Source organism: Staurois parvus, unplaced genomic scaffold (assembly GCF_062004578.1).
Source record: "Staurois parvus isolate SC_StPar_1 unplaced genomic scaffold, SC_StPar_1.0 ptg000656l, whole genome shotgun sequence".
Classification (NCBI taxonomy): domain Eukaryota; kingdom Metazoa; phylum Chordata; class Amphibia; order Anura; family Ranidae; genus Staurois; species Staurois parvus.
Window position 1 is genome coordinate 3829429 of NW_028318452.1, and position 21424 is coordinate 3850852.

Consider the following 21424-nt stretch of genomic DNA (forward strand, 5'->3'; position numbering starts at 1 on the left):
CAAATTCACTTTGTACATGGACACAAACAGTAATTTCTTCAGAATGACAAAAGTTAGTTTGGAGTGTTTCACATTTTCCTTTTTTACTATTTATAGTATAAAATAAATAAAACATCCAAAAGGCAGAGTGATGCACTATGATCACAGCAATCATGCAACCCTGGGTACAAAAACACATAATGGGAATTCTAAAACATAAAAGAAAAAAATATAAACTCACCAGTATCTACCAGAAAAAAAAAAATCTGGTTTTGGTGGAGTAACGATATCAATAAGTAAAATGTTGTTATAAGGTAAACTAACCAATACAATGGCTGGCCAGTTCCACTCTGAGCTACAAAACAGAAAAAAAAAAGTTTGCAGTAGAATTATATACCTCACATTGTGTTGCATGTTAATTATGAAAAAAAAAATGAAAAAGTAATTATTTTAGGTTTCGCAGCTTACTGACTGGGCCAATGGGTTTTCCCATTGGAGTCCATTTAGAAACAACACACAGAGTGCAGTTGTACATTTGGAACGTTTACATATTGTGTAACCAGAAACCTCACTAATGCCCAAACTGTTAACATACAGTATATTCACCAATGCTTGAAGAACCATAGCCAGAGCATTTAAGACTCCTACTTTCACCCAGCACACCTTACACTGACCTTCAAGCATGCAAGTCATCAATGTTACTATGCATATTTTACATTGTGTACATTTTAAATTATATTTTACATAAATATAAATATTTTATAAAATATATTTTATATTATATAATTATAGAATATTTTATACAAAGTTTACTAAACATACATTATATGTTTACAATACATCACTGTTTACTATACCTGACAGCCACAGCGGCAGCTTCAGTTAACTAGTAACATACGTTAGATCATATGGTCTATAACTTAAAGTGGAGTTCCACCCAAAAGGGGAAGTTCCGCTTTAAAGATTGGACCTCCGCTCCCCATTAAGGATTGGCACCTTTGGGAAGTGGGGGGGAGGGGGGACGGTACCCGAATTTGACAGGTACCCGCTTCCTAGGTGCCCAGAAACGGAAGTTGTCCTCCTTCCCTCCCTCCCCAAATTCTTGTGGGACATGTGACAGGTCCCAGAAGAAGACGGGGCCATTCAGGAAGTGCAGCGCTACTCGCGCATGCACAGTGAGCATCCGGATGTGAAGCCGCAAGCTGTCACAGCCGGGCGCCCACACTGAAGATGCCGGCCTCCTGGAATACAGGACGGCCAGTGAAACGGGCTGCGGTGGGGGCAACGCGTGATCATGGGACAGGTGAGTGGCTGTTTTTTAAAAGTCAGCAGCTACAGTTTTTATAGCTGCTGACTTTTATTTTTTTCCAGAGTGAGTGGAACTGCGCTTTAATGAAACCTCATGTTACTTAATAGCATACTTTGTAATACTATGGTTATAGGTTTAGGTAATGTACCAGCATCTCATTTTCCTGTTGTTTATTGCAAAAAATTTTTTTAATAAACAAATATTGCTCAAATATTTTATATTTTGCAGCTCACGTATAGCCAAACAGAATTTACACATGTATATTTTATATGAAAGGAGGCTAACATCCGATATAAAATAACACTTTGGATTATTGTTAGGACTGGTTCTAGTGGGTGGGATGAGTGAACACAGCACCATGCTGAACAAATATTATCACAACCAATATTTACCCAAAAGGAGTATCTCCTTCTCTCTTAGAAACACAAAACTTAAGCACGAGGCCGTTATAGAGTTCTTGCATAAGTAGATAGCTCACGGTTCAGAAACCAAAAAGGCAGAATTGAAATATTTCACATTTTCACAAGACTCTCTTGGCTGCCTAGCAGGGCTGAGCGCTGGGAAATGTTGTACTTACTAGCCAGTCACGTTCATTAAGCAGTTTCCATTTTCTATAACTGCAGGTCTCTTCTGACACTCTGCATAATTTCTAGAGGTGGAGATACTCAATATTTTAGCTGTTGCTTGAATATACACACCTTCAATAGCAAAATATCCTACCTACTGGCAATGCTTCGTAAGGTATTTGATACATTTTGTCTCCAGCTCACCCTATGCATAATAAAATATGATGGACCATGATTTTTTTCCCTTTAGAGGAAGAGGTATGGTAGGCACTGATTCACTGAATGTTTTACAGGCACCTGAAAAGATTTCTGAAAACTATGGTAAATGTATACACAGGGAACTGCATGTAGTTTTCTTGTGAAATAATACAATTTGAACCTAAAGCTGGCTATCCACCTTACAATCAGGGCCGGATCTAGCCGGTCTGATTTGGGGGTGCAGTAAAAATGTCGGGGGGGGGGGGCAGAGGATGCAAGGTCAGCAGGGCAGGGTACAGGAGTCAGCATGGCGGAAGACAGTTCACAGGGCACTTAAGAGATCTCTTCCTTTCCACACATCACATAGCTGAGAATAGTATCCCTCCACACAGCACGTAGCTGGCTATTGCAGCTGCCAATCCAATCAGGAGATTACACACAGGTTAGAACTGCAACTGCAGCCAGCTACACATTGTGCAGATCGATGCTGTGAGGTATCTGATCTCAGCTATGTGTTATGTGGGGAGGAGACCTGTTGAGTGCCTTGTGTGCAGTACTGGGAAAAGGTCATCTAGCACTCAAGGTGAAGGTGACAAACTACGCCACCCCCCCCCCCCAAAGAAAAAACACAAAAAAAACAGCACTAATCAACACACTCACCCCCTAAGCATAAATCCCTTCTGCAAGCCCAAATTCTACCCAAGCAAAAATTCCTTGACCTCACAGTCCAAACCCCCCTTCCAGCACAAATCTTTGTCCCCCCCAATCCCACCTTACAACTCAAAGCTCTCCAATTCCTAAAAAATCCTCCATGCTCCAAAAATCACCCCTGCTAGCACACAAATTATTTCCTTCAAAATTCCCCCTCCCAGTACAAACCCTCTCCCTCAAATCCCCACTCTTAGTATAGATTCTCTCCCCAATCAGCTCCCCAGTATAAATCCCCACTCCTAGCATAAATTCTTTACCAAATTCCCCCTTCTAGTACAAATCCCCTCCATCCCCTCTCCTAGCACAAATCCTCCCCCCAAATCCTAGTACAAATTCTCTCCTAAAATCACCCCTTGTAGTACAAATGCCCCCCATTTCTAGCACAAACCCTCTCCCCCAAACTCCACTCCTAGCATAAATCCTCTCCTCAAATCTCCCCTCCTAGTAGAAACACTCCCCCCTAAATACCCCCTCCTAGAACAAATATTCCCCCAAGCATAAATCTTCCCCCCCAAATCCCACCTTCTAGTACAAATTTCCCCCAACCCCCCCTCCTAGTACAAATCCCCTCTACTAGTGCAAATCCCCCCATCCCCCCTTCTAGCACAATCCTAGTAGCACATATCAACCCCAATTCCCCCCACCTAGCGCTAATCCCCCTCCCAAATCCCCTCTCCTAGCACAAATCCACCCCCTCCTCCCAAATGGCCCTTCTAGCACAATTTCCCCCTCCTAGCACAAATGTTTCTCAATCCTGCCTCCTAACACATTCCCCCCAATTACCCTTCCCAGCAAAAATGGCCCCCACCCCTCCTCCACAAGCTCCCCTCCCCCAATCTTACATGAGGGAACAACAGGAGTAGTGGAGTAGCGAGGAGATAGGGGCTCTGTGTGTTATCCACCTCCTGTCATAACAGCAATCCTCCATACAGCAAGTTACATAGGATCGCTATTACATCTGACGGTACATGGCTTCATTACCCGCCCCCATCTCCTCCAAAGACTGCTCAACTCCTGGAAATGTGGATGGGGGTGGGTAATGAAGCTTTGTACCGTCGGGTGTAATAGCGATTCTATGTAACCTGCTGTATGGAGGAGCGTTGTTATGACAGGAGGGGGAGATCACAGAGAACCTGCATCTCCTCTTTTCTCTCTGCCGCTCCTGTCTGGACTGATTACTTTACAAAACTGCGGGATGGGGGGAAAGCTCAGTGGGCACGGAAATGTACATGGGAGGAGGGGCACCCAGCCTGGGGGGAGTACAATTGAAATCTGGGGGGGGCACAGCCCTCCCCAGCACCCACCTAGATCCGGCCATGCTTACAATCTGATTGTAAAAATCTCTGCAGACTGCCAACAACTAAGTAGAAAAAAATCAAATTGACTCTTCAGCTATGCTCTCATACTACATATGTACTGTAGCTGTTGGTAAATGTTACAGTGCAGAGATAGTTAGAGCGGCTGTTGGTCTCTAAAAAAAAAGAAAAGAAAGAAAATATAAAGCAGCATCTACAAATTCACCAGTCTTTGGGTCTCCGGCACCGGGATGTCTAGTGTGGGAAGCCAGCTGTGACTCCTTGCGTCTTCACAGCCAGCTTCCCGCTGTGCATGCTTGTGAATGGTCTCGCAGCCACTTGGGACCTGTGACGCGTCTTTCTCCCCATAAAAGTCTGAGAAAGCAAAAGCAGCTAGAAGCAGGTCAACAACAAGTCAGGGAGAAGTCAATTGCAGGCCAAATGCACCTGTCCAATTAACTCTGTTTCAGAATAGACTCAAACTGAAGCCCAAAAAGCACACTATCAACACAGGCACTTAAGATGGTCAACACACATTGCATTCAACCTGGGCAACCCCCATTATATTTCCTAACCTAAATGCATATTCATTGAAAAGACTGTTTAGACAGGTCCTTGCACTACATAGTTGTTGATAAATGGAGATTGTACAATAGGTTTGTAATGCATGTAGCTGTCTTTAATATGTCAGGAAATGATAAAATAGCAGAAAAACGTACAACCTCCTAGTCTATTCTAGAAGGATAGAGAAAGTAAAATAGACTTCAATAATTAAAAAAAATAATTAAGTTGAAATCTGTGTTTGATAAGCTAACAACTATGTAGTGCAAGGGTCTACCTGATGATGATAATACTCTGTGCCACCTGAATGTCACACAGCGGAACCTCCACTAAGCAGAAAGCAATGATTTGGATCTTTAGCAGTCCAATGCATCCCCTGCCCATTGCCCCAATAAAAAACATCCATGCTCTGCCGGAGACCTGGACTGGCTGCTCTGTACTGAGCAGAGCTCTGGCTCTCTACTACGTTGCTGACACCGGTATTTTAAGCATTGCTGAATCAAACAGTAGTGTTAACAATAAAAAGAAAAGAATCCCATATTTATTACTGTTAATGCAGCCTGACCACATTATCTTAATATTACATGAAATGTCAAGTTGTAAACAAGTAATTGTACAAGAAAATGTAATTTGTAAATAAATAATAACATTTTCCAGATTTTACAAGAGTTTAGGTCGCTATAGGAGCATAAGAAACAAAAACATTTTTATGAACAGGTGCCAAGATTATGTAATGACATTGAATTAGGATAGTAAAATATTATTTGGTAATATCAAAGCTAAAGTGTATCTAAAGCAAAGGGGGGGCAAGGAGTGAAACTCAGGTTTGTAGCCCAGGGAACACCACAGCCTCCACCCATGCATCAGAGATGCAAGTTGTCCAAATGTCATCAAATGTTAACAAACGTATTGTTATACAAAAGTGGATTAAAATAATTCCCTTTGAAAAAATAAGGCGTTGTCCAAAAATACAATTTAAAACGTGTTTTGTCCAAATGGTTTTAATACAAAACTTATATATTTAACACATATAAAAAAGTAAAGCTTGGTTCATTCCCATGACATATATAATATGTTTTAAAAACAGTTTGTAAACTGTAAAGATTCCAAAGACACAATTCCTAGATCAGCTGTGCTGTTGCTCTATTGCTCCCCAAACAACCTGCCCATCTCTGTACAGTTGATTTCAGAATTGAACTGGAACCTTCACAGCCCTTTGCCCTCCAGCTTTAAAATGCAGAGGGCTCTAAATCTCAGCACCCCCTCTCTTTTCTAGAGAACTTCTTCAAAATTCCATATTATCAAAACATACACACCTAGTTCCATGCTGTTGCATAGTAAACCTTTGAGGTATTCAATATATTTTTACAGAGTTTCGAAAATCTGCTCCATTATTTTTTAATAATGTACTGACTGGATGTCCTTTACTAATATACACAATTAAGAAACATTAAATAAACATTAAAATATAAAATATTATTGGGCCTCATTATGATGACTTCTCTAAATCAATCCACTTGTGCTCACCATGAATCACTAAAACACATTTTAGCTAAATTGATTGATACATTCAGTTTAGTAATAAATATTTCAGGTAAAATATGTTTTTCATATAAATATCCACTGCATAATTATTAAATTAACAAGAATAGATTCAAGGTAGCATGTTTAAATTAGCATAGATAACACAGAACATGAAAATAAACAAGTCTACAATCCTACCTGTGCAATGATATGTCAGAAACAATTTGGAGATTATACCAAAAAAAGCATTTGCAAAGACATTTTATTGCATCGTCACCCAAATTATATCTACACTGTACTACATTACTCATATATATGTCCCTCCTTGTACCAGGGGTTTGAAAGCATAACACCTCCTGTCTCGCAAAGCTGAGGCTGAACAAAAGGGATATGAAAAAAGTAATCTTACCAATTTTGTTCAATTGTGCCTGTAAATGTTAAATCTTTACTCACTGCCACAGTGGTATGGTTCCTCCTACAGCTGCAATTGGAATGTTCATGTAAATGCAATATTGTATATGACTACAGTTACCCCAGAGTAACAACATTTCCTATGGAGTACATTAAATGCTTCGGAAACCTCTACAAAACAAGGGAATACAAAAAGGACTACTTAACATGACCCTGTCACCACAGCATCACTTTAAAGCTGGCCGCAGACAGATCAAAATGTATTCAGTTCAGCAGGAACCAGTTGAATTATAACCAGTGTGTGTCCATCCTCTTTGACAGAAGTCAATTGAAAGATCAATGTCTGCCAAACTGACTTTTGTTGATCAGTGGCTGCAGACGCTGATCAGTGTATTGTGACGGCACTGGTCCTGATGTAAAAATACAATATCCCACTGGGGGGATTCATCCATCTACCTCATTTGTGTAGAGGAATCTGGTTGTTCTTTATTCATTCAGCCTGCTGGCTGAATGAAAAAAAGAAAAAAAATACCCATTTATGACCAACTTTAGCCAGGAGGTCGCCTGTAGAAGAAGTGTGAATATGCTTATTTTTCTAGGGGCCTATGTACCTATGTATTGAAGAGCCACTGCAAGTTATTCTACTTCCAGTTGTGCATAACACTTGCCCCCCCCGGCAAACATGGTTCCCTGCCGGCTTGTATGCTATTATATGATGTACAACCTGGTGAGAAGAACCACAGCGATTGTTGAGGGAAGCAAGTATTTGAATTATCTGATGGTTAAAGCAGCATCTGAGCACCACAAATCAAAAATGCTGTTTAATTAATTTTTAATATAAAGAGCAAACTCCCCCATTCATCCATTTCTGTATACATTATTTAGCTGAAAAATCACTTTGAAAAACACCCCCTAGTATTTCTGGCCATGGCCATCTTGAGTAAGGGAAGATGATTCATGTAGCATTTACTTCCTGGAATCCCCTCCTCCCCTCCTGAAGACTCCTGGGATGTATGCCATAATTTGCCTAGGCATGGAAAACAAGAAGGAACTGAAGAAATGTAGAAAAAAAAAGTTTAAAACAAGTACATATGATATACTTTCCCATCTATTTGCTATTGCTAGCAGCACAAGAATTAAAAATAGCGTTAACTGAGAGGGTGAAGTTCTGCTTCAAATACTTGCAAAGGCAGCACTTTTTTAAATACAAGAGCTGCCAGAAAGGTAAATATAAAAAGGCTTATTTTACAGGTGACCTCTGGTGACCTATAGTGACTGCGGTCATTTTAAGATGTTAACTATTCTACTTCACTATAATGATGCATAGCCTTAATAGCTTTTTGGGCCTCATTCAATTTTAATTCCTAAAGCTGAACTCCAAAGTTTTTTTTTCAAAGTAGCCTGAGAAAGGCCTAGACACGATATACTGTATATCAGAGCAATGGCTATAACAGAGTGCTCTATCAATGAAGAAATATTACGGAAGGGAGAAAACTAATTTACCAAAGTGTCTTACCAATAAATTGGAACATCACCATTATCTCCAAGCTGTACTGTAAACTTAAAATAGACAATATGACTGGTTCTTATGGAGCACCACAAGTCTATATTCTTTCAGAAACTTTGAGGTCTAATTTATAAAAATAAAATCTCCCCCCCAGCTATGCGAAATAAATCACAGTGACTAAAGTTCCACCACTGAATACCATAAAGCATATCACAAACAAACATGAAAACATCTAAGTACTGTGGTCTTCATGGTCATTGTATTCTGAAAATCTCAATTCATGTAACCTTAAAAATTATTTTAGAAAGCGCTCAATGGTATTGCTGGGACAGTTGGTCTTGGCCTTCTTGGAAGCAGGATTCTGTTGGGTTGCACCTGGTCTGTGAAATCAAAAGAAAAAAAATGTAAGTAAACTACAACCCAAAATGTAAGTCCAGCAAACACTGTCCAGAGCAATACAGTAAACTGAGTGAAATGGTAACAACAATGATCTCTGCTGGTTTCAAGTCCCGTTCCCAGTACATCCTCAGACTTCACTAGCAGGTATATTCAAGATGTTTCCTAACTAACTCCAAAACAAATCTACATTATCTGAATACCACCTCTATCACTAAAAGGAAAGATCCACTTTTAAAAGAAAAACACAGAGATGTCGTACCAACAACAACATCAGTAATGCAATGGTATATACACCGCCCAGGTTGGAGTAATCTTTCCTCAGAGTTTCTCTACTATAGTCCAGTACATTTGGAAGGAGAATGGGTACCAGTCAAAGATACGTGCTGAAAGGACGTAATGGACTAATTCGCAATTACTTTTGTCAAGCACACACTAATTTAATTTACTCAGTTATTACAGGTATTTATATAGTACTGACAATTTACACAACTTTTTACATAATAAACATTCACTTCATTCCCTTCCCTCAAGGAGCTTACAATCTAGGGTCTGTATCCTATATTCATACATACATTGAGGAACAGAAGTATTTGAACACCCTGCAATTTTGCAAGTTCTCCCACTTGGAAAACTTCAGATGGGCCTGGACATGTGATGACTTGAGCAGGGGAACCTTCCGTGCAATGCATGATTTTAAACCATGACGGCGTAGTGTTCTACCGACAGTGACCTTTGAAACTGTGGTCCCAGCTCTCTTCATGTCATTGACCAGCTCCTCCCTTGTAGTTCTGGGCTGATTCCTCACCTTTCTTATCATCAGTGATACCCCACGAGGTGAGATCTTGCATGGAGCCCCACTCCGAGGGAGACTGACACTCGTCTTTAGCCTCTTCCATTTTCTATCAATTGCTCCAATTGATCTATTTTCACCAAGCTGCTTGGCAATTGCCCCGCAGCCCTTTCCAGCCTTCTGGAGGTCCACAATTTTGTCTTTGGTGTCTTTTGACAGCTCTTTAGTCTTGCCCATGGTAGTAGTTGGCGTCTGACTGACTGTGGGGTGGACAGGTGTCTTTAAAGAGCTCAGACAGGTGCTACTAAGTTAGATTAATGAGTGGAGTAGAGGTGGACTTTTTTAAAGGCACAGTAACAGGTCTTTGAGAGCCAGAATTCTTGCTGTTTCTTAGGTGTTCAAATACTTATGTACAGCAGTGCAAGACAAATAAATTCTTTAAAAATCATACAATGTGATTTCCTGAAATTTTTTTTTAAAATTATGTCTCTTAGAGTGGGAATGCACCTACAATGTGAATTTCAGACCCCTCCATGATTTCTAAGTGGGAGAACTTGTAAAATCGCAGGGTGTTCAAATACTTCTGTTCCTCACTGTACATGTACTAGGGATAATTTAGAGAGAAGCCAATTAACCTAGTAGCTTGAATTTGGAGAGCGAGAGGAAGCTGGTCCATGCAAACACATGGGGAACATGCAAACTCCATGCAGATATTGTCCTGACTGAGATTCAAACCAGGCCCCCCTAATGCTGAAAGGCAGACGCATCTTAACTTCTTATGTGTCCAAACTGGAATTAAACTATTGATGGTTTATTGATGCAGATAGCAGGGGGGAGGCAATGCTGTGTTTTTATTTAGCTAGCTTTCCTAACTAACAGTAGCTGGGAACTTTGTGTGGAAATAAGCTTTTTGCCCTGCCTTTCACAAAAAGAAAACATACTAGTGCGGGGGTCTCCAAACTTTCCAAAGAAAGGGCCAGTTTACTGTCCTTCAGACTTTAGGGGGCCGGCTGTGGCCAGTGGGAGTAAACAATGCTCCATCTTTGGTATTAGGGGGAGAAATAGTTGGTGGCAGTGAGAGAAATAGTGCCCCATTGCTGGTGTCAGTGGAAGGATATATTCCCCATTATTAGTGTCAATAGAAGTAATAGTGCCCCATTGTTTGTGTCAGTGGCATGGCAGGAATTATGCCCCAATGTTGGTGTCAGCAGCAGGAAAAATGCCTCAAGGGTGGTTAAAGGCAAGCAAAGGGCCGCTGTTTGGAGACCACTGCACTAGGATATAAAGAGTAGAAGACTGATAAGTCTCAAATGGACATAAAAGTATATCTACAGTGCCTTGAAAAAGTATCCATACCCCTTGAAATTTTCCACATTTTGTCATGTTACAACCAAAAACGTAAATGTATTTTATTGGGATTTTATGTAATAGACCAACACAAAGTGGCACATAATTGTGAAGTGGAAGGAAAATGATGAATGGTTTTCACAATTTCTTACAAATAAATATCTGAAAAGTGTGGTGTGTGTTTGTATTCAGCCCCCTTTACTCTGATACCCCTAACTAAAATCTAGTGGAACCAATTGCCTTCAGAAGTAACGTAATTAGTAAATAGAGTCCACCTGTGTGTAATTTAATCTCAGTATAAATACAGCTGTTCTGTGAGTCCCTCAGAGGTTTGTCAGAGAGCATTAGTGAACAAACAGCATCATGAAGGCCAAGGAACACACCCTAACATGTCAGGGATAAAGTTGTGGAAAAGTTTAAAGCAGGGTTAGCTTATAAAAAAATATCCCAAGCTTTGAACATCTGATGGAGCACTGTTAAAGCCATCATCCAAAAATGGAAAGAGTATAGCACAACTGCAAATTTACCAACCCAGCAAGGAGAGCATTAAACAGACAAGCATCCAAGAGGCCCATGGTAACTCTGGAGAAGCTAAAGAGATCCATAGCTCAGGTGGGAGAATCTGTCCGCAGGACAACTATTAGTTGTGCACTCCACAAATCTGGCCTTTATGGAAGAGTGGAAAGAAGAAAGCCATTGTTGAAAGAAAGGCATAAGAAGTCCTGTTTGCAGTTTCCGAGAAGCCATGTGGGAGACACAGCAAACATGTGGAAGAAGGTGCTCTGGTCAGATGAGACCAAAATTGAATGTTTTGTGTGGTGGAAAACTAACACTGCACATAACTCTGAACACACCATCCCCACCATAAAACATGGTGGTGGCAGCATCATGTTGTGGGGATGTTTTTCTTTAGCAGGGACAGGACAGCTGGTCAGAGTTGATGGGAAGATGGATGGAGCCAAATACAGGGCAATCTTAGAAGAAAACCTGTTAGAGTCTACAAAAGACTTGAGACTGGGGGGCGGAGGTTCACTTTCCAGCAGGACAACGATCCTAAACATACAGCCAGAGCTACAATGGAATGGTTTAGATCAAAGCATATTTGTGTGTTAGAATGGCCCAGTCAAAGTCCAGACCTAAATCCAATTGAAAATCTGTGGCAAGACTTGAAAATTGCTGTTCACAGATGCTCTCCATCCAATCTGACAGAGCTTGAGCTATTTTGCAAAGAAGAATAGGCAAAAATGTCCCTCTCTAGATGTGCAAAGCTGGTAGAGACATCCCCAAAAAGACTTGCAGCTGTAATTGCAGTGAAAGGTGGTTCTACAAAGTATTATCTCAGGGGGGCTGGATACAAATGCATGCCACATTTTTCACATATTTATTTGTAAAAAATTGTGAAAACCATTTATCATTTTCCTTCCACTTCACAATTATGTGCCACTTTGTGTTGGTCTATCACATAAAATCCCAATAAAATACATTTACGTTTTTGGCTGTAAAATGACAACATTTCAAGGGGTATGAATACTTTTTCAAGGCACTGTAACACCAAAACAAATGTTTGGATCATTTTGGATAGAGTGATGGGGGGTTACAACCTATGTCCATTTCTTTTTTACGGTTTCATTAGGGAGATTGCCCTTCACTTCCTGTCCTGTGGATTCAATAGGGAGTGAGTGCATATTTTTCCGATGTGGGGGAAATCCCCTCCCAGATTGGTGTCACAGGAACAAGAGTTCCTATTGAAAGATCTCAAATCTCCCTCACCTACTCTGTGTACAACTCAATATTTTTGTATTTTTGTATATGTAAACCCTCATCTTGTAAAACAACCCATTCAGTTTAAAACGGATATGAAAGGCAAAACATTTGTGTTTAGAGATACAAAAAAATTATAGATACCGTTTTTTTCAATGTTTTATAGGTGATCACATACCCTCTAAGCTCCTTTTGCAGCTGAGAACAGAGAGGGAGGAAAAACAGCAGCACATTGAACTTCCCAATGAATGGGGGGGGTACATTGTGCAGAAGTCTGATCATTGGAGGAGAGCACACCGACTTCCCTGAATAGCTACAGAACTGACCAGGCTGTGCCCCCATGGCTAGTGTGGTCAGTTTTTAATAGGAAAACAGAGTGACTGGCAAGAACACCAGGTATTTCACACAGAGGAAGCAGCACAAAGAGAATAGGATACGTTTTCATACAAATACATGGTACAGCAGACACATATTAGGAATATGAAATGTTGGGTTTACGTATTCTTTAATCTCAGCTTCATTCTCAGTGACATTTGCCATCGGGGCAGCTACAGCGAGTGGATCTTCCTACAGAAAGCAATAAAAACCTCTAACCTATTATCACTCTATCCAAATTTAAAAAAAGGTATGTTTTGCCTTTTATTATACTTGAAACCTATGGATCTGTTCTTGGACTCAACTAAGGATATCTCATATCTATATGCATCCAACCGTCTCAAAAGCCATTTTGTGCTGTATCTTTTGTGTTGGGACAGCTACCTACTGAACAAATGATATATATATATGCAATATACCTATATACAGTATCTCATGTATGCATGAAATAAAAAAAAATAAAATATGCAACATACTGTAAAATTAAGGTGTATATATAGCCCACACTTTTTGTTTTTAGAGTAAGGAAGGGCTAGAACCCAGGTTATTTTAGGATGCTTTTGTCCTGCTGGGAAAATCTTTTTCCTTTATTTCTGGTCAAGGAGACCCAACAGGAAACAATAGAAAATCTCTCCAAAGTAAATGGAATTCCGAACGTAGACAACTGTCTCAGTAACAAGTGTCCCCATTGCAGGACCTTCCCTCACCTCTTGCTCTGTGGACAACGTAAAAGTTTTGGATTTTACTACACTGTCTTTCCCAGTGACAATGGTCACCTGTACAAATAGAGGCAAATCTCCCCAATGGGGACAGAGACAGAAAAAAAATAACAAAAAACAAAAACCTTGTATAGTGTCTAACACATTTCTACTCTATCCAAAATTAATTACTAAAAAAAAGCCTTTTATTATTTCTCCTAATGCTTTATCTGCCGAGCCAGCCACAGAGCGCAATACATTTTTTGTACTGCGGACAACACTCAAAAGAAAAATGCAAAAATACCAAATGATCTACATTACCATTTATTGGTTTACCAAACCAAATCCATCTGTGTAAACTATGTAGGCTGCCATCAGAGCCCAGCGATGACAAGCTTTCTATTTCTCACATGATGGTTGTAATTTGACTCACTTGACCCATGACATTGAGACATCTCTCAGAAAACACAGCGGTGTTTTTGTTTAGGTGTCTGGCACAACATACAATATCCCCCTGAGGAATGTATTTAAGGTAATACATACGGACAGGGAGTGCCTAGGAAGTGACAGCTCGCTGATAGACTTTATTCTTAAAAATTGTCCAGGTAAGGAGAAAAAAGTCAAGTTTAGCCACTTCCCGTCTGGCCTATGTATATAAATGGACGGACTCAGTCCTGGGGCGAGTGGCCGTTTATAAACGCCCTCCCCGCTTCCCTGCTTGTGCACGCTCCCTGGGAGCGCACAGCGGAACACCAATCGCTGTACGGGACCTCTGTGTGAGGTCTCCATCATGTGATCACTGATTGGCCAATTAGTGATCACATGAATAGTAGCAAGCAATATGTCACTTCTAACATCATTGCTTACTACGTGTGAAATCTGTGAATGATCACAGAGAACATATGGTACAAGGCTATTCACAACAGCCTTGTACCATGTGACAAGCTGTGACCAATCACAGCTCGCACAGGATTTCTCAATGGCTGCAAGAATGCAGCCAGAGAGAAGGAGAATTTATTGCTTTTACAGCCTTTATTGGTGTAAAAGCAATCAGTGTAAAAAAAAAAAAATCATCGCCCCCCCACAAGTAGTACAGTGTCACTATGGTGACACTGTACTGCTGGGGTGACAGTATGTTAAAAAAAAAACTGAAAAAAACAAAATATAAAAAATAACATAAAAATGTAAAAATTATAATTTTTGGTTATAAATTAATTTGGGTTATTTTTTTTTTTTTACTGAAAAAATAACTGAATACATTTTGGCCAAAATTTATGAAGAAAGATTATTTATTTGCAAAATTTTATAAGAAAAACACTTTTTTCAAAATTTGGGGACTTTTTCATTTATATAGCAAAAAAAAAATAAAACTCCCAGTGGTTAATAAATACCACCAAAATAAAGTTTTATCTGTCTCAAAAAAATGCTAAAAAATTCATATGGGTACAGTGTTGCATGACCGCGCAATTGTCATTCAAAATGTGATAGCACTGAAAGCTGAAAATTGGCCTGGGCAGGAAGGGGGTAAAAGTGTCTGGAATTGAAGTCTAGAAGAATGCTAGATATGGATATTTTTACATAGTTATAGCTTGGACCAAGCCAACTATACATATGCAGTATCATGACTGTAGGATCCCCCTGGAAGCTGGAAATCACTGTAGTAGGCAGTATAACTCCAGATATCTCCACTCATTTTCGTGTCCTGTGCCAAGAACCTTCCCTGCTGCATTGTGAATACAGGATGACGCCTGCACAGCATGGGCGCCATTCAGGGAATGCTTTGCACTTTCTCAATGATTGCAAAGCATCCTCTAATATGACAAGGTGGTGAGCATGATGTCAATGACCTGCCTATCCACCTTGTCCAATGAGAGAACGTTCTGCATTCCTTGAGAAAATGCAAAGCGACCTCTGAATGGCGCCCATGCCATGTGGGTGACCTCCTGTGTTCAGTAAACAGCAGGCCAGCCCCTTGCACGGGACCTGAAAGCAAGTGGAGATCTTGAGAAGAAGTGCTTAGTACAGCTTTCAGGGGGATCCTACAGGTAGGGTATATACATAGTTACATTGATCCAAGCTGGATCAATGCATCTATTTAAAAATATCCAAACATGGAAATCATCTTTAAGGAAGGCAAGAACCAATATGGGCAGATGAAGAACTAAAATTCCAATATCCCCTACAGCATAGGGACTGAGGTTAAAACTCTATCACTGCATTCTTGAAAGTGAAAGAATTAATCTGATTGGTCCCCGAGGGCCACAGTTCTGTGTTTTCACATCTTCCGCAAGGAAACACCAATGTTATGTTGCTCTTAATATTCTACACATATCACATTTTTGGGAAATAGACATAAGCAATCAAAGCATTACCTCTTGGAACGTAATGTTGATTTATTGCTGGTGCTTCCTCTTCCTGTACTACCTGGTAAAAAAAAAAAAAGAAGGAACCCATAAATCCAATTTTGTCAGAAAAAAAAATAAACCTGTAATGTCTGATATTGCTCTATTTTCAAAAGCTTGAGTTCCCATCCATTAACATGTTATCAGATACAAATGAACATAGAAACCAAAATATGGAAAGGCAAGCAAGTAAAAATGTGAACCAATGAGGACTTGTTTTAAAAGGTGTTAAAGTTGAACTCCAGCCTTATTCCCAGTCATGCACAGTTGTATCCTTTTCTGTACTGAAATTGCTTACTTTGATTTCTCTGCACACTGCTGGAGCTTCTAATGCACAGTGTGCAATTGAAGCTGCAGCAAATTAGATAGAGCTAACCTCATTTCCTGGTTGAAGAAAATCCAAGCATGATTTAGCTCTTTGCTTCCCAACCCTAAGCAGGCCACACATGGGTCGAATTCCGAACCATTTTTTCGATCGAAAACATCGTTTGCTCTGTAATCCGATGGTGCCACCAATGATTTCGAAAATCGGTCGTTTTTCACAAGTTTTCCAGCATGCTCCATAAACGAAATGGGGAGGAACCACGAAAATCGGTGCCATTGCCCCACTAACAGAGCAAAAATCGGCTGATTATTCTTAGGTCAGATTTTCAAATGAAAAATCGACCCATGTATGGCCGGCCTTACTGTCCCTGGCCTGCCCCTTGCATGGACTGGTTTTCAGTTCTTCTAATCATGAAGGCCCAGGCTGTTATACGGTGGTCTGAATGCAACTGCGATCTGCCTAGAAATGCCAAGGCCAGTCATACATGGGTCAATTTTCAAACAAAAATTCAGAAAAGAATAATTGCCCAATTTTCGCTCTGTTAGTGGGGCAATGACACCGGCTGATTTTTGTGGTTCCTCCCCATTTCGTTTATCGGCCATGCTGGAAAATTTGTGAAAAACTACCAATTTTCGAAATCATTGGTGGCACCATTGGATTACAGAATGAACAATGTTTTCGATTTTCGATCGAAAAATCGTTCAGAATTCGACCCATGTATGGCCTGCTTTACTCCACCAGACTGGCCCCAACTCATCAATGCATTTTCATATTTGCAAACGTTGTCCCAAGAGCCAGCCCACTGCTTGTGTCAGGAGTTGATGGCTCTTGAGAGGAGTACTGAAGCAGGGTGCTTTGATGTTTTAGGAAGCCATGTACATCACCCTGCTGTCCTGCACGTATTATGGTGTATAGTGGGGCCTACCAGTGACAGGTTGCAGTATTCTTTAACTGAATTTTACGGCTGGATGTCAGCTGTATGACAAAAGACACTGCCCTGCAATATACAGCTTTTAATTTAAAAAAAACCCTTCAGAGAAATAAGAGGCTGACATTGCTCGCCTTCTGAAAACACTATTTGATTGGCTGTATGCAGAGCCTCTGGCTTCAAAGGTTTTTTAAATTAATGACTTGGAAAATCAGAATAAATGAGAGGTTGTTCTCTGCATAATTGCTCTGGTTGAGTGCCTTCTCCCTGTGCAATTTGCAGGACAATCCTGTCAGTGGACGGACATGACCAGTTGCTGCAAATGAAGGAGCAGTTGATGCTTTTTCTGCCTCTGCCTGACCCTGCCCTACGGGTGGGAAAAAAGCCCCATGGATCAACAGTTGGACAGACTGTAATAGAAATAGGAGGATTATTATAACAACCAGGCAACTGGCATTTTCAAGAAGCAAAAGTAAGCAATGTCAGCCGTCAGATTTTTAAGTTCTGAATATTTCCTTCCATCTATAAATATTAATCAGCAGCTCTCATTAAAACCTCCCAGGGTCCTATTGCCATTGTGGCTAAAGGGTGTTTCTGGGAGTGGAAGATGAAGTCATGGGAGTCATACAGGAAGGTCATCCAAAGAAGCTAAAAATAAAAAACAAGTTGGTAGGCAGCTTGATGGCTTAGATGGGAGCAGGGGCAGACTGGCAACTCATGGGGCCCCTGGGCAATAGGGGATCATGGGGCCCGTGTCCTCGCACACACTCAAACCACACCCAAAAAAGCCTATGAAAGGTACCAGGGGCATCTCATTGGGCCCCCTACTAACCCCAGGCCCTCGGGCAGTGCCCAAGTGCCAGAATGGTCAGTCCACCCCAAGGTGGAAGTATCTTTGTTAGGTTCAAGTGCTATGGGTGAACAATATGCTCATTTTAAAATGCTGTTAATTTTTTTTTAAATGTATTATTCATTTTCCGTTTTCAGGTAAAACATCAAGAGAGGTACCATACCAAACAATGTACGATATACAAGAAATCCACACAAACTCCAACTATATTGTGAATACAAAACGTTACATGAATACACCCGATGTTCATTATGAAGTAGCCTCTCAAACATAGAAAGCCTAATTGCTGTACATTTAGTTCCTCTTTAGTGACAAAGGTACTGTCAGGAGCGGCTAGCGCTCCTGTGCCATCACAGTTACTGGACTCATTCCAGCATCCTGGTTTTGGCTGCGATACAATCTCCCTGTCTGCCTGCAAGGTGATTAATGTGGCGAATCTCTGGGTGGAGACCAAACCTGATTTAAGCCAGCCAAGCCTGCAGTCTCATGCTTGTGATATTGTGTTTGTACACAAGCTCCAAGCTCCCTGTTTGTCTGCCCTGCCTGCTAGTTTGGATTCCCTCGTTGATGACCTCGGATTGGATATTGACTGCTCTCTGAACTCTGCCTGCCTCTTGACTATGGATTTGACCCTGACTATTCTGAAGCTTGCCTGCCTTGTACCTGGACTGTCGTTGAACCACTCTGCCTGTCTGCCAACTGCAAGTACCTGTTTGCTGTGCTCAGTATGCACCTGCCCTGACGTGGTAGACAGACGCTATAATATTGTGTATAAGTCCTGCGGGGCAACCAAATACCAGTAGGCCTGCTTGCCTTATGGGAAAGGGGGCTGCTATAGGTGAAGGACACAGAAGCCAGCTATAGTGTCTGACCACCTGCGTTAGGGGCACGCGTGAAAGGTATCATTCCTTCATACAAAGTTATATTGTGATATTGACGGTGGCATAGGTGACATCCAGTGTAATGAAATGACGGAGCGAGTTGTACTGACTAGGTGTTTATAACCGATTTCTTGTAAGCTTTCAACTGTAATCAGACAACCACTGATTGATGCCCTGTCCTCTATGGAGGAGTAAAGAGATTGTTAAAGTGGTTGTAAACCTCACACATGAAATATGAACAAAGCATATCCCTCTATAGGATGTACTTTTGTCAATTCAGAGCACTAAGTGCCATTTCTCTCTCCATCCTTGTTGCTCTGCTATCTGCATGAATTACTTCTGATAAGCACACACAGCACAAAGCCTGTGATGGACAGCCTCAGCTCCGGCTTACAGCCTGTAATTGACAGTCTCAGCTCTGTTCCTGTGTGCTGTGTGAAGGGGGGGGGTGTCCCTTCCCACCAATCATCTCTCACTAAGCTCTGCAGACTGTAATTCAGTTCCCCGCCCCCTGATTTTTGAAAGCTCAGACAAGCTGTATAAATTCTGGATTTTAAAAAATGTAGAGAAGAGGAAATTTCGGATAAACAGGTACAACTTATGTAGGAGGATTTGCCTAATCTCTGTGTATCACCTGAGGCCAGTCACTTCACCTGGTATATGTAAGGGTTTACAACCACTTTAACTTAAGCAAGCCTGCCCAAAGATAAGGAGATGGCTTACTGACCAAGGACAAGAACAGCAATATTTTCCAGTTTTCAACTGTCCTACCGGAAATCTCTGAAGGTATTCCTCTACTCAGGAGCCATTTCATTTTTGGAAAACATAATGTTTGCAAATGCTGGTTATATCCACCTAAAAAAGAATGATACGAGAACTACCAATTCCACAGTTATAACAATCAATGCTTGAATAGGATGCATCATTTTCAAAGGTTGGGAGCTTTAACTGAAGTTATTAAAACTTGAAAACTGCAAGTATATATATATATATACACACACACACACTATATTGCCAAAAGTATTGGGACTCCTGCCTTTACACGCACATGAACTTTATTGGCATCTCAGTCTTAGTCCGTAGGGTTCAATATTGAGTCGGCCCACCCTTTGCAGCTATAACAGCTTCAACTCTTCTGGGAAGGCTGTCCACAAGGTTTAGGAGTGTGTCTATGGGAATGTTTGACCATTCCTCCAGAAGTGCATTTGTGAGGTCAGGCACTGATGTTGGACGAGAAGGCCTGGCTCGCAGTCTCTGCTCGAATTCATTCCGAAGGTGTTCTATCGGCTTGAGGTTAGGACTCTGTGCAGGCCAGTCAAGTTCCTCTACCCCAAACTTGCTCATCCATGTCTTTATGGACCTTGCTTTGTGCACTGGTGCGCAGTCATGTTGAAACAGGAAGGGGAAATCCCCAAACTGTTCCCACAAAGTTGGGAACATGAAATTGTCCACAATGTCTTGAAATGTTGACATCACAGGCGGACTGACCATTTGGAAACTCGGGCACTGCCCGAGGGCCTGGGGTCAGTAGGGGGCCCCAGGAGATGCCCCTGGTACCTTTTTCATAGGCTTTTTTGAATTTGGGCAAGGACACAGGGTCCCCATGATCCCCTATGGCCCGGGGGCCCCATGAGTTGTCAGTTTGCCCCTGGTTGACACCTTAACAGTTCCCTTCACTGGAACTAAGGGGCCAAGCCCAACCCCTGAAACACAACCCCACACCATAATCCCCCCTCTACCAAACTTTACGCTTGGCACAATGCAGTCAGACAAGTACTGTTCTCCTGGCAACCGCAAAACCCAGACAAGTCCATTGGATTGCTAGACAGAGAAGTGTGATTCGTCACTCCAGAGAACACGTCTCCACTGCTCTAGAGTTTAGTGGCGGTGTGCTTTACACCACTGCATCCGACACTTTGCATTGCACTTGGTGATGTAATGCTTGGACGCAGCTGCTCGGCCATGGAAACCCATTCCATGAAGCTCTCTACACATTTTGTTGTGCTAATCTAAAGGCCACACCATTGTTTGGAGGTCTTTATCTACTGACTTTGCAGACAATTGGCAACTTCTGCGCACTGTGTTCTTCAGCATGCGCTGACCCCGCCTACCACTTGATGGCTGAGTTGCTGTTGTTCCCAGTTGCTTCCACATTGTTCTAATATAATACCAATAACAGTTGACCGTGGAATATTTAGTAGCAAGGAAATGTCATGGATGGACTTATTGCACAGGTGGCAACCTATCATGGTACCACGCTTGAGCTGCTGAGAGCAACCCATTCTTTCACAAATGTCTGTAGAAGCAATCTGCATGCTTAGGTGCTTGATTTTATACACCTGTGGCTATACATATATAAATAATACATATACTGTACATACACACACACTCTGTCTATATAAAATCATATATGATGAAAATTCATGTATTACTAATAAACACTTACTAAATGGTGTCCAGATGTCCAGAGTGCTATAATTTATTTTTCAAAAGAGAACACTGCAGTGGCAATTTCCTTTCAGATACAGTCACTGATTGGAACTTCTCCCAGCAGCCCTCTGAAGAAATCAGGCAGGAGGGGGGAAAGGAGACACTGCTTTCACTCAT

General features: G+C 41.2%; 1 protein-coding gene across 4 annotated transcripts in view; it reads right to left on the reverse strand.

The window, feature by feature from the left end:
* Positions 1-5604: 5604 nt before the first annotated feature.
* POLK (DNA polymerase kappa) overlaps positions 5605-21424 on the reverse strand; it is a 146598-nt gene continuing 130778 nt past the window's right edge. For all 4 annotated transcript variants that reach the window (XM_089694236.1, XM_089694237.1, XM_089694234.1 and 1 more), the window contains 2 exons: positions 15804-15855; positions 5605-8441 (listed from right to left, as the gene is read on the reverse strand). In XM_089694236.1, coding sequence (XP_089550362.1) covers positions 8357-8441; positions 15804-15855 — 137 coding nt within the window. In that variant the 3' untranslated portion in view covers positions 5605-8356. The remainder of the gene's footprint in view (positions 8442-15803; positions 15856-21424) is intronic.